This window comes from Podarcis muralis, chromosome 10 (assembly GCF_964188315.1).
Source record: "Podarcis muralis chromosome 10, rPodMur119.hap1.1, whole genome shotgun sequence".
Lineage (NCBI taxonomy): Eukaryota > Metazoa > Chordata > Lepidosauria > Squamata > Lacertidae > Podarcis > Podarcis muralis.
This window is the reverse complement of record NC_135664.1, coordinates 22,922,219-22,936,932: the sequence shown is the minus strand read 5'-3', so window position 1 is coordinate 22,936,932 and position 14,714 is coordinate 22,922,219. Positions and strand designations below refer to the sequence as shown.

General features: G+C 41.0%; 1 protein-coding gene across 2 annotated transcripts in view; it reads left to right on the top strand.

Annotated features, from left to right (window-relative positions):
* CFTR (CF transmembrane conductance regulator) overlaps positions 1-14,714 on the top strand; it is a 92,149-nt gene that overhangs the window by 21,091 nt on the left and 56,344 nt on the right. Inside the window, exons 4-8 of one of the 2 annotated variants that reach the window (XM_028746566.2) lie at positions 656-871; positions 3,452-3,541; positions 5,238-5,401; positions 7,624-7,749; positions 10,709-10,955. In XM_028746566.2, coding sequence (XP_028602399.2) covers positions 656-871; positions 3,452-3,541; positions 5,238-5,401; positions 7,624-7,749; positions 10,709-10,955 — 843 coding nt within the window. Of the gene's footprint in view, positions 1-655; positions 872-3,451; positions 3,542-5,237; positions 5,420-7,623; positions 7,750-10,708; positions 10,956-14,714 lie in introns of those variants that run through there. The other variant, XM_077935867.1, reaches the window with a different exon arrangement.

Genomic DNA, 14,714 nt, shown 5'->3' with positions numbered 1-14,714 from the left:
AGGATGTGAGTACTTAAAACATGAGCTATATAATTCAGTGTGTAAGTTTTAGACCATTTCTGAAAACATCGTATGAATAGCAGCTCTGCCAATTGATCTGTTGCAAGTGATTACACAAAATAATGAGAAATCGATGCATACCACTGGCCTCAGGTCATTTAAAGGACAGAATACAAAAGGACACTTATGATCTGATAGGTCTCAAGGAAACTCCAAGGTCTCAAGGCAAACTCTTAGCTTTAATTTTGGAAGGGAGACTGGGTGCCCCACGCAGATTTGCCCTTCAGCACTCCCTCCCAGCACCCACCACCTGAGGCAAGTTCTGCCCCACAACCAACAACCCACATATGCAGCAAAGAAAGATGAACGAGAAAGAACTGCAAACCACAAGAAGATGAAAACCAAATTAACTGACAAATTGTTGCCTTTGTTAAAAGATTTGGCAGGGTGCGATTTGGGGCAGGGATTCATTTGCCAATCGGAAGCAAGGCTTTGCATACAGTGTTGAAACAAGGTGTAATCCCAATGTACCAAGTACAAGCTGTATTGGATGAGAACCTTAGTTTAATTATACAAATATTAACATTAATACTGCCAGAGGTTTTCAAGTTTTATTGACATTGACATTTCGCTCCCCCCCCCCCCCTTTCCGCAGGAAGTAACGAAATCTGTGCAGCCTCTTTTGCTGGGGAGAATTATTGCTTCTTATGATCCGTCCAATTCACACGAACGATCAATAGCTTACTATTTAGCCATAGGACTCTGCCTTCTCTTCGTTGCGCGGATGTTGCTGCTTCACCCAGCTATATTTGGCCTCCATCATATCGGGATGCAAATAAGGATAGCAATGTTCAGCTTAATCTACAAAAAGGTAGGACTTGTCTTTTATTTACACGAGCTGTGAGTACAATTAAATCCATGGAAGACTTGGATCCTAATAGTTGGCTCGCATTGCAATTGTGGAAACAGTCCAGTGGTACAAAAAGACACCTTTTCAGATGCTGTTTATAACATTTCTGTGCAATGTGGATATAGTGTTGTGCAATGTGGATATAGTGTTTTTTATGATTCAATTTTTTGTTTTTAATATGCTTCCTTGTTGTTTGTTTCTTGATGTTATTTTTTTGTGTTATTTATTGCGCAGCAGTTTGTGGACCTTCCTTGATTGGAAAAGAGATACACACATTTAACTAACTAAATAAACCATGCACTGAGTTCATACTAGAAGTGATTATTTGATCTGGAAACCAACCCTATGTTAACAGAACATTCTTTTTTAAAAAATCTATTGTACCAGATTTTAGTTTCAGACTAGTTTCATATTTTATTGCATCTGTGATGAATTTCAGTGCGTTATAACCAGCGAAATTGTGCCGAATGGTTCACGCTGTACCAGCAATGGTCTGGCCATCCATAGGTACACACACTCCCTGCTCTCCTTGGATGCGCCGATTTCCTCCCTGGCTCTGCTCCTGCTTCAACCAGGAGCCTTGCATAATACCTGGTGTTGCGGGAGGAATGGCTGCTTCTGATGTTGTTTACCAAATGCTACCTTTGATATAAGTGTTCCCTAGTTGCACGTTGACAGGGCTGGGAAGGGATTTTATCTGCAACCCTCCTTGGCTAGTTGGATGATGAGAATTCTAGACAAACACTGGTTCCAACAAGGCCTAAGGTGAGAGGCAAGCCAAGGGGCAGGCCAAGGTCCAGGTCAGCAAATGTTCAGGCAGGTGAAAGGCTGGTCAAGGGACAGGCCAAATTTTAGGTCCATGTAAGCTGACAATCAGGCCCAGGTATGACCTGGTATCAAGACATTGTTTCAGCAGCATTCCAGCCTCCCATTGAGACTTTTTAGCCACCAAAACTCCACCCTGGACTCAGCCACTGTTGAATTAAGAGTAACGAAAATGTAGCTAGGAAGCTCAAATCATACATATGGCTGACACCCTTTTTTTGGAAATTAAACCAATGTGCAGACTTTAATATTCAAAAACTTTAACACTGCAGAAAATTATTGACAAATTAAAACATGATATTTACAGTCACACGCTTCTCCAAGCATGGGCTCACAGTCTCTTCCTTAAACTCCCAAACAACTATATTTTCCTCTCTTTCCAGAGCTCAGCACTTAGCCTTTTTTATCTCAATTAGGCTGTGCCTTGCAGCTGCCATGCCTTCCACTTTTACCTTCTCCTGCAGCTTTGCTCCTTTTCTTACAAGCAGAGAAAGAAGCGTTCCAACACCCTATTCAATTTAGCAGTGTTCACAGTGGATTCTAAGGCATCTTGTGTCACATAAAATGGAGTCTCTCCTTCACTATATACCTCAAATGTGACCAATGTCAGCCAATCACATGAAAACTACGGTACTTCTCTAGAATTCAGTTACCAACCAATCAAATATAAACACATAGTAATGCATACAACCATTTACAATTTTGGTGACTTAAGTTACTATACTTAACAGCCACAACCTCTTCTCAGTTTCTGCAGAGAGTACTCTTGATGAGAAGGGTCCTACTCTTGAGTGCCCTTAACTCGCAAGGAGTCCTCTTCAGAATCTAAACATTCCTCCTGACTGTGAGGATGTCCACCTGTCTTGAGGCAATGTTGCCTCCTGAGGGCACAGGAGTAATTCTGCATGTAATTCAAAAGCCAAGCTTCCTTTCTGTGTGGAGGGACCTTTGCCTGTCCCGGCTTCTCCTTGGCTGTTGTTCTGGGCTGTTCCTGAGTTTCTGGTGGCTCTAGATAATCTTCCACCAGATCCTCAGAAGTGGATTTATATTGTAGGGGCATAACAACCACTAAATTACAGCCCCTCCACAAATATACTTCCCAGTGGTTAAGCCAGAGGTACCAAGGCAACAGGTGAGCTGCTATAGTTTTTGATTCCTTGTCCCCAAATGTTTTTATTACATTGGAATCAGCAATGTAATTGCATGCCTTCCAAACCAGAATTGGAAACAGTGGTTTGAAGTGGGTTTCCAGTTTTGGGGAAAAAATGCTTAAGTGTCTAAGGCTCAGACCTGACAGACGAAACAGGGTCTGGCTGTTGTACCTGAATCAGCTCAGTATGAGTGAATAATACAGTATATTGCCTTATGTAAATACAATTAGAAATAGCAGTAGATGCATTGAAGAAAAGGTCAGTATTTGCATGCTGATCGTATCAGAATATATTAGAGTGTGATAGATAAGATAAGCTTAGACTGAAATCATAAAACACTTAACAGGAAACCGCATTTCAATACTGTGGGACTTAGTTTTGAGTAAAGAAGCCTAGGCTCACACACATTAATGCTTTCCTGTGTAGGAAGTAATATTCCATTGGCATTTACTAACATCTAGTTGATAATAGCTGCGTAATATGATATTTGTGCTGCTTCATCTAAGTATTTGATTGTTGTTGTTTGTTTGTTTTTTTAAAAAAATTGTTTTGTTTTGTTTTTCAGACCTTAAAATTATCAAGCAGAGTCCTTGACAATATAAGCACAGGACAACTTGTTAGCCTCCTTTCAAACAATCTGAACAAATTTGATGAAGTATGTTGGTGCTAATATAATCATGTTTAATGTATTGCATTTCTTTGCAAGAGGTTGGGTATTTCTAGATTCCAGGCCATTCTAAAGTGCTTTGAATCACTGGAGCTGAAGTTAACAGGGTGTGGTGAATAGTTTTAGCGAATTGTGTGGCTTGAGCTAATTACAAAAAGAAGAAGAAGATAAATGTCACCACATTAGGTATGCTAGCACAGCAACATTACTCACACACTGCTTGGTTTGCGTCTCAGCATTTCTAGATCTAGGTGGTTCATTTATTTGTTTAAAATACTTATATTCCACCTCTCACCCCCTGCTACCTGATGTGTCTTATAAAACAAAATACAGAGAAATATATGTGATTGCCAGTTCCTAGCCAGTTATCTTCTTTGGCATACTCTGTCGTCAACATTCCTTCACACTCCAGTCTGACTAAGGGTGTGCCTGGCAGTGTACCGCTGATTTACTGCTTGAACAACCACTATATGTGCTTGCTTCACTGTAAATTTCGTACTTGACTAGGGGTGGATAATTACCGCTCAAGGCCATAACAGTTCTTCACTGCTATTTCCCTCACGATGTTTGACAGACACAGTAAAAACTACTCAGGAGTGCAGTGTACCTAATTCTGCCCCCATGGGCAGAAATAATTGTATACAGGGCTAGCCCTATCATTAGACAAAGTGAGGTAAACTGCCTTGGGGAGCAAAACTATGTATGTTCCACAGCACGTCCTGATCCACCTAAACAAGGCTGTTGCTTCAGGTATACTGTATCAGTGTTTTATTAAGGTTTTATTGCCAGTCCAGCGGGTTTCTGTATATGGAACCAGGAGGTGCACACCATCTTGTCATTTGCCTCAGGCAGCAAAATGCCTTAGGCCGGCCCTGACAGAGTATGAGTTTGAAAGGCAGAAGCCACCATTGTGTCTTGCTTATTGCATAGGGTTACGGGATGACTGCTGTTCTTTTCATACTACGGGAAAACAGCAACAGCATGTTAGTGTGGGTGGTGTGGCACTATGCTTGCAAAGATAGGGTGGAACATGGCAGTAGTGAGGTCAGGGCAACTCCAGCCAGAGCTCCCTCAACACAAGATGTAATACGTGAATGAAATTATGAATACATTTATTCGGAGAGAGCCAGACCAAGATAGTGTGACTTGGGAACAGTGTGGGAAGGACTTCTTACCTCCTTCACAAAGACTGGATATGTTCAGTACAGGGGAATAGAGAGTAGGCCCAGATTTGGGAAAAATAAACCTGGTCCAACCTCTTGTCCTGTCTGAGGGAAGAGTGAGAGTTTTTTTGGATTTGATATCCCGCCTTTCAATCCCTTTAAGTAATCTCAAAGTGGCTCACATTCTCCTTTCCTTTCCTCCCCCACAACAAACACTCTGTGAGGTGAGTGGGGCTGAGAGACTTCAAAGAAGTGTGACTGGCCCAAGGTCACCCAGCAGCTGCATGTGGAGGAGCGGAGACGCGAACCCGCTTCACCAGATTACGAGACTACCGCTCTTAACCACTACACCACACTGGCTCAGTGATGGACATGAGGTTGGAGAATGGGGATGGAGACTCAGGAGAATGTGGGGAGGAACTAGGGAAAAGCCTATAACTCTCCACCCCTCTTGCCTATTTTCTTTCCTGTGACTATCTTTGCATACTACCAGTGAGCAACGCTGTGATTTTCCTCCCCAGGGTTTAGCTTTAGCTCATTTTGTGTGGATTGCACCTTTACAAGTCTTGCTGCTGATGGGACTTCTCTGCGAGATGCTGCAGGCCTCGGCGTTTTGTGGACTCGGTTTCCTAATTCTTGTTGCCCTTTTCCAAGCCTGGCTAGGGCGAATGATGATGAAATACAGGTGACAAAGCAATTGCGGGTATTTCTTTCAAATATTAAGGGTTTTAAAAGCTTGCTAATGACAGATTCTGAATAAATCCTGCCAACAATTTGCTATTAACAGGGCTCTCATATTGTATGTGTTTATACCATATATTGGATCTTACATTTCCATATATTGGATCTTACATTTCCATATATTGGATCTTACATTTCCATATATTGGATCTTACATTTCCATATATTGGATCTTACATTTGGAGGGAATATATTTAATACTTGTAAATTAGGGAATAATTCAAAGCCAGGCATGAACATACTTCCAGTTTTTAGAGGAACCAAAGTTTTCATAGGCATTAATGATTGTTAATTCACTCGGCTATTAATTTACACATTTTCATATGATCCTTCTGTTAATGAAACCAATGTTGGTTTACAACATACAATGACTTAAGATATTTATTTGTTAGGTTTTTATATTGCTCTTAATCTGAAGGTCACAGGGCAGTTTACAATATAAAGACACAAAAATATATAGCATAATAACAAATACAAATGACACCCAGTTTAAAAGGCCATAGATTGTTTAATTATGCAAAGGCCTGGAATAAGAGGAATATCTAGATTGGCCTATGCTGTTCAAGTCATTCAAGGTTGAGTCATTAAGCTGGATCTGTTGAAACAAGCTTGAACACCTGTGTCTTTCCACAGTCTCCCGATAACTCCAGCAAGTTCTGCTGCCATAAAGCTTTCACCTGTTGATCCAGCTAGAACAAAGAGTCGTCAAGCATCATCAGCTCTGCCAAAATCTACCAAAAACTCCTGTCACTGAGGGCTGGATCAGGAATGGAGGGCAAATTTTGCACAAACCACAACTTTGCCCATGATTATATTGCCTTACTTTTCTCCATAATGGCAATAATAATCTACTTATATATGGAGGGGGGGGACTACAGAGGTGCACAGATGGAATGTTGGGGGTTGCCTTTTATATGTACAAGATACGCGCGCACACACACGCGCGCACACACACACACATGACCAATAGCTACTACAAGCGGAAACGGGTGTGAATTATTATTTTCCAAAGAACATATGTACGGTACTCTCAGTTCTTGCTGCAAATCAACACAGGTGCTTGATCTTTGAGGTTGGGTTTATCTATATGCCAGAGAAAGTTTACTGACACAGGTAGCTATTCTAGGGGGAAAAAGAACAGGGAGAGAAGAGGAAAATATGCAAATTCAAGGGCTATTATAGAATGTTACATAACGAACTTGCGCAGTGACTAGGTGAAATGGCCATTGCAGAATGAGACATATGGGAGGTTGGTCCTGGTGAGGGAGGGGGTGCTATGAACCTCCTCCCCCCCACTCTGATGCTGTCAAACTATTGGTGATGGAGACAGTTACAGAGTGGAAAAGTCAAATGACCATCTGAGCTATAGAAGCTTAGAACACCTTTTGATTCAACCTGGTGGACTTTGAAAAGAAAAGAAATAGCATTGAATGTGAATCTGTTGGAAAAAAAAAATTCTCTAAAATTTGGAGAGGGTCTCCTTGTTCCTACAAAGCAATTCTGAGGTTTTTTTTTATTTATTTATCTCTTTTTTTTTTAAAATATATATTTATTAAAGTTTTTCACATAAAACATATATTATATAAACACAAATCAACATTGTCCATTTAGCATCTTTCAATTGTTACATAAGACTCCCCCACACCTCCCACATACACTTGCATCATTATTAAATTAGTTTCAAACAAATTATTATTTTACTCATAATCTTGATTTAGTTAGCATATAATTCATCCTTAAATCTAATTTAGTGATAGACAGTTATTTTCGGCTCTGGCATCCGATTCAGCACTCAACCAAATTACAATATTTTTGTAAATAAGTCTTAAATTTCTTCCAATCTTCTTCTTATTTATTTATCTCATTTCTAAAGGAAGCAAATGTGCCAAGTCTATCTTTTTACCTTAATGTGGAAGATTGTTATAATTTAGGTTTATTATTATGCACAAATTATAAAAGCTGCAGGCCAGTAGCCATTTAATTGCCTGATTCATTCAAACTGGTGATGAGTTGGGTCCTGTTGGCAATTATACTTCTCCAACTGATGTATTTTCTGAAAAACTCAGAAAATAGCTTCATTTCCCCCCCCAGACTATGTCATGTTTCCAATGGTATCAAGAATATACAGATAGGTACTAAACATAACTGGGTTGATCTGTTTTACAGAGATCAGAGAGCAGGAAAGATCAATGAGAGACTTGTACTCACTGCAGAAATGATTGAGAATATACAATCAGTTAAAGCTTACTGTTGGGAGAATGCAATGGAAAACATGATTGAAAGTGTGCGCCAGTAAGTATTTGCCCCTCCAATATTGTCCATGTAATCTTTATTCCTGTGGGTTTATTTGGTAGTTTCATTAAACAGGACATTTTTGCTCTTCCCTAAAGTTTTAATCCCCTGCAAACGAGATAAATTATTTTAGCCCTATTCATCCTATAATGAAATGTATTGGGCCATTTTGGGTTAGGCATTTAAGCTGTCGGTCCAACCATTGTGTTGCGCATTTTACAAATTTAAATAGGAGAAATGTGATTCTTTTTGGTGGCTGTGTAACAAAGGCTTTACCTCTAGAAGATAGAGCTGAGTTTATAAGGTAAATCGGGGGAAATGTGGAAATTTAAACCAGTAATGATCTCAACCCCTATTTTTCTGCGGCACTCAGGCTGTTTTGGAGGACTGAAACTAAAGCTCTGGAAAATATGTGATGGCCAAGGTTAATCTTTAAAATGAAAGTTTGCATTTTGGCGTGCTTATCGGGGTGGAGAACTTGTAGCCCTCCAGATATTGTTGGCCATCCACTCCAGTCAGGGATGTAAGGAGCTGGAGAACCACATTTTTGGCCATCTCTGGCCTACAGTATCTGACAGAACAGGAAAAATATTTCAAATTCCAAGAGGCTAGTCCTCCACAGAAATGAATAATGCAGATTATTCAGCATTCTAGTTTCGCATTCCAACCCTGCACAAAGCTAAAAAAAACCCGTATCAGTCCTCGATGCCAACACTAAATGTTTAAATACTGGATAATCAGGTAACTGGATTGTTTTGTAGCTCTTTCATCTTGGTCTATTGCATACGGAACTTAGGCAATTTGTTTCCTTAACTATTTATTATATGGTTACTATGTGTTTTCCTTTTAAAAAAATACCCCCCCCCCCGTTTGATATACAGAACTGATTGTGGTACTGGGTGTGTCCCTTCTCTGTTTTAGAAGAAAAACCAGCCTGTAGCCTTAATGCCAGGCACACTGTGTACGAGTGTTAAATATGAGTAGCAGCAGTATTCAGCATTGCAGCATTTCAGTTAGAATTAGCAGGGGCTCAAAATGTTTAGAAACCAGAAAGAGTTGTACTATGTTAGAGCCAACTCAAAGAAAGGGAGTGAAGAAAGTTCAGCGCAAGCCTAGGCTCTGGTGTTCCTTGAAATTATAATTTTTAGGTACAGAACGCAAGAATATGGTAGGGAAGGAGTAATAAGAAACAGCACATTCGCTTTCATTAATCAATCATCAGTGTAACAATCCGTATTGGATGCCTACCTTCAAAAGATGTAATGGGGGGGGGGGAAAGAGAGTAGTTGATTGATCTTTATCAATTTCAGATTTTGCTATAGATTTGGGACACCTAGCTTGTGAAAGTGTATCTTTTGACCATTTAAAAATTCTTTCCCGTTAATTTTCTGGCCTATTTCATTTTGTATTTTGAGAAACTCTGACTTTCCTTTTTTTGCTTCTCAAAATTATTCATCAACATATACTTTTGCTGTTTCACCCGCTAGTAGTTTCTTTCTGAGATTTTCACCTCAGCTTTAAGCATGCCTAGATGGAAGCATGTTCCACTGATTTCACGTGCTCCCCAAACATGTGTGCTGTTTCAGACTGGGACCTGTTCATTCTGACTTTAACCATTAACATATATAGGCTGTAATCTGCATAGCGTCTCCTCCTTTTGAAATCCTATCAAAGTCATGATTTGGGCTGTAAACCGAAGGCAAAGAGTTGTCCTTTCCCCATCCCAGTGTGCATTAGGTTCCAGCTGCCAAGACTCAGTTTGGTTTGCTGTCTTATTGGCCATGCAATGAATTCTACATTTCCACAGTCTGGTTTAGTGTTGGAGATCTCTTCCATTCCCATGCCAAGCAATGTACAGGCCAGGGGCTCTCTGGGAACTGAATCCCAATGCAGCCGTGATGATGTATGTATTCATTGAATGATTAACCTCTTATTGCTACAATGCTGCATTGGGGTAAAGGGTGCTCCAAAGCTCAACCCACGGCTGTCATTTTATTGCACTATTGTACAATACAGAGATTTCTGTGAGTCTGGAGTATAATAAGCTGATAAAGAGCTTCATAATTTCCCAAAGTGCTGCAGATTTTGATGAAGCAGTTTATCCAAGCATTTAGAGCTACACAGCTGTTCCTTTTCCTTATTAACATCTGCATCGGGACTTTTTTTGCTTATAAAAATTTCATTGCGAATGGAGTTTTCTCCTTTCCCCCCACACTTTTATTCAGAATTGCATGATATTTGTGCTTCTTTGCTCACCCACCCTACAGAAGCAAACCAAGAAGATAACTAATAAAAACTCTCAGCTTATTTGGACAATAGTTAGCCTGCCGTCTCTAGGTCTAGAATCTCTTCAAAACTGCATGGTTTTGCAGATGCAGTATAATCGCTTGCAAGAAAAAGAAACAGAAGAACAGGGAAATGAAGCCGCTTTCATCCTAGTCATATTGTGTAAAGACATACCCGGATTTTTGCAGAAAATGCCCTATCCACAAACTCTTTGGGCTCTGATATTTTCTGAGATCCATAGCAATTCGTTGGCAGAACACATGCAAATAACATTGCTGTCATAGTCTGCTAGCTAGATGGTTGCTCCTAGAAGCCCACTAGTTTTAGGGATTTCCCTTGTCTCTGAATGTGCAGCTCTGATTTAACACACCTTTTAGTTGAAGTGTTGACCTGTGCAAAATGTGGTGTGAATGTTAGAGTTTTGGATGTAGGTTCAAATTCCTAAGCTCACTAGGCAATCTTGGGCCAGTCACTGTTTCACAGCTGAACTTACACCACAGGGGTACCTTATACCGAAGGATCAGTTGTTGTACTTTTGTGCCACCCTCATTCACATTCTGCGCTAAAGCTGTTTTCCAAGCATTTATTTGCAGCCCCAGCTTATTCTGCTTTTAGGGTGGCATACCTTTCCCCAGGTATAATGACTTCCACATTTTGCTTTTCTCTTTGACAGACCTGAACTGAAGCTGACCCAAAAAGCTGCTTATGTGAGATATTTCAATAGCTCAGCATTCTTCTTCTCTGGATTTTTTGTGGTGTTCTTGGCTGTGCTTCCGTACGCACTGATCAACGGAATTATTCTCAGGAAAATATTTACCACCATCTCATTTTGCATTGTTCTTCGAATGGCAGTCACTAGGCAGTTTCCTTGGGCTGTGCAGACATGGTATGATTCTCTTGGAGCAATAAACAAAATACAGGTACAATACATAAACCCAGTTCCCTACAGGAATAGAAGCTAATCCTTTGTAGTATATTATCTTGCCAATTTATCACTGAAAGTACATTGCAATATTTTATTGCACTTCAATAAATGCTATTCGTAGAAGCCGTTTTGATGTGTTTCTCCACTGTTATTATGAGGAAAATGTCAATTGACTGAGGTCATTGCTGACTTCAGCTGAAGTTCTCCAAATGTTTGCTCAGGCAGCCTGTTGAGAGTCAATGGGATTTACTTTTTTTTTCTTCAAGTTTATAGAAGATTGCAGCCTGTATCTGATGCATGTAAAGCACATTGAGTTCAATGAGGCTTACTTCCAGGTAAGTATGTATAGGACTGCAGCATGAACCAGTTTGTTTGGGGCAAGAAAAAGTCCTCAGTATACGTGTCGGATTGAGGTTAAGTGGTTTTCAGCAGTAATGTTATAAGGATGTGCAAAAATGGATTGTTAACAGGTGATAATCTAAAGTTATAATATATTAAGATTAAAGATTAGGATAAAAACAAAGAGGGAAAGGATTTGCTGAACCAACTAATTGAACTGGAATACAAAAAAGGGAGGTGTGAGGAGGTCTGGGGAGCAAGCAAATGAAAGATAAGATACGGAAAGATTGAATTGTTTTTAACTGTTTTTACTTTGTACTTTTTCTTTTTCTTTTTTCTTTTTGTAATATTTTGAAAACTTTAATAAATATCTTTAAAAGAAAGAAAGAAAGAAAGAAAGAAAGAAAGAAAGAAAGAAAGAAAGAAAAAGTCCTCAGTATACAATGCTACTTTGTAGGAAAAATCCCTTTCATCAGAGTGGAAAAACAGTATATAGTGGTTTCAATCGGAAAGTCAAGTTAACTGCTAGACCTCTTTAGTCCTATTGCCCCATCTCTTTAGATCAGAGGTTTTCAACCTTTTTGAGTCCATGGCTCCCTTGACCCACTGCATTCTTTCCATGGCACCCCTGTGGGGCTCAGAAGCCCAGTTATGTCACCCCTTGTCTGCAGAGCTGGCAGCCTCTCACCCTTTTTCGAACATCTTCCTTTGTGGAGTGTTGCATCAGCCTCCTCTCCCCTCTCCTTGGCAGTCTTGCTGCCACCCCTGCCCCAAAGAGAGGTGCCATTCACCTGCAGAGCTTATAGCCAGGGCTTCTGCAATAAACAGTTGTTCAAGCCTATGGGAGGCAGAGACGCAAGAGAGCATCAGAAGAGGGAGGGAGGGAAAGAGAGACAGATGCCAGTGTTGCTCAAGGCACCCCAGGGTGCTATGGCACACTGGTTGAAAACCACCGTCTTTAGATGGTCAGGTGTATTACTCCTATAGAGAAGCGAAGCACACAATGGATGTGTCTAAGCCCTCATCCACTTAATTCTTTGTATCTGTGGCTACATTCCTACATCCACACAAGCTACCTCAACTCTTGATGTAGAAGCAGTATCTGCTAAAGGCTCTTCAATCGCCACCTCGCAAGCAGTCTTAACTCCTGACCTTATAGTTACAGGAGTGCTTGGTCTTAAAGGAAAGCCTAGCTATATTGTACATAGCAGAAACCTGGGGAAATGGAGAGTGCCATTGGGACGCTGTCATCTCTATAAGAAGGACAGGCAAGGGTGTATTGGAGATGGTGTCACTCTGTATGTCAAAAAGAGTCCAACAAGCTAGAAATCCCAAAAGGGTCAGACTCCTCAACAGAATCACAGAATGGTGATACCAGATTTCTCATGGACGTCTTACCAACCACTGTGATAACCAGATGCTGAACTCGATGATCCAGCAGGGCTTTACTTATGTATATATTTTACTCTATTTTGTTGGGAGCTACCCAACAACCCTGGGACGCAGGTGGCGCTGTGGGTTAAACCACAGTGCCTAGGACGTGCCGATCAGAAGGTCGGAGGTTCGAATCCCCGCCATGGGGTGAGTTCCCATTGCTCGGTCCTTGCTCCTGCCAACCTAGCAGTTTGAAAGCACGTCAAAGTGCAAGTAGATAAATAGGTACCGCTCCGGCGGGAAGGTAAATGCCGTTTCCATGCGCTGCTCTGGTTCGCCAGATGTGGCTTAGTCATGCTGGCCACATGACCCGGAAGCTGTACGCCGGCTCCCTTGGCCAGTAAAGCGAGATGAGTGCCGCAACCCCAGAGTTGTCCACAGCTGGACCTAATGGTCAGGGGCCCCTTTGCCTTTACCTTGCCCAACAACCCAGTCAGATGGGTGGTATTATAGGGTGGCGCTGTGGTCCAAACCACTGAGCCTCTTGGGCTTCCAATTGGAAGATCATTAGTTCGAATCCCCGCAATGGCGTGAGCTCCCATTGCTCTGTGCCAGCTCATGCCAACCTAGCAGTTCAAAAGCATGCCAGTGCAGGTAGATAAATAGGTACCGCTGCAACGGGAAGGTAAATGGCATTTCTGTGCGCTCTGGTTTCTGCCACAGTGTTTTGTTGCACCAGAAGTGGTTTAGTCATGTTGGCCATGTGACCCAGAAAGCTGTCTGTGGACAAACGCCGGCTCCCTCGGCCTGAAAGCAAGATGAGCACCACAACCCCATAGCTGCCTTTGACTGGACTTAATCGTCCAGGGGTCCTTTACCTTACCTTTTACCTTTTACTTATGTTGACTATCTAGCCTCCAAGAACTTCCTTTTCTTTTGAATATTCTCATCATGATATCTGACTAATTTCCTTTTTTGCAACTATGCATTATGATGTTTATGAAAGCACCTGTGAAATAAGTAAAATGTACCAAGCTGGGAAGGATAGCTCGATTTTTCTTCTCCTCGACCAGCACCAAGCCTCTGTATCTTCCCTCCAGTGCCCATTGTCTCCTGAGTATAGCGACTGAAACCTTTTCTCATCCCACCCCACCACATCCACTGACAAAAATATATGGTATAACTGGATCCTGTGCATATTTACACAGAAATAAATCCTACTGTGTTCAACAGATCTTATTCCAAAGTGTGTGCACATAAGATTATAACAACAACAAAAACAAACCCTCCTAGCTCTCATAGACAAAAAAAGGTGACAGATTAGAGAGAAACGAAAACACAGAATGTCAGGGAGGTGAGCATTGGCCCATTCTACCCATTCAAAGCATAAATGCAGAGAGTGGATTTGCTGCTGCCCTCCAGATATTAGAACAAAAAATCCCAAGCAAACAAACAAAAAAAACCAAACAGTTTGCAAACCCTAATAAAATAAAAATAATGCTTGGAGTACGTGCAATTTTGCATTTTCAACTCTCTTAAGGCAATATGGTGCATTACGATGGTATTGCAAGCAGGGACACAAATGTTTAGAACCATTGGGGGGTGAGTTGCGTCCCAAAATCCATGGCTAATGGTACCACTTGTTTAACTTTGGGCTGGCCTGTGTCCACAGTAAACTCTCCTGTCCTATGTAACCTTGGTTTGCCCTGTAACCCCTGGAAGTGACCATTTTCTTTGTGGTGAAACTTGTAGAATGAGAAGCCGCTGAGTCATTTAACAATTATATGCTCCAACTCTGTTTTGGAAACGGTGCTTCAAAGTTTTTATTTCATTAAAGGAAAACATAATTGTCAAGATCATTTTTGTTTAAATAGCCGTGCCCAAGGGCATCTGAGGACAGGCATGCGACGACCAGATATTAGAAGGTGGTTGTCTAGATCCAGGTTCAACATTTATTTCAGGATTAAACCAAGATAAAATGATGGGGGAAATGTGGAATGTGTAATGGCGCCATCTCTGTGCATTCTAAGCATTTACAGGC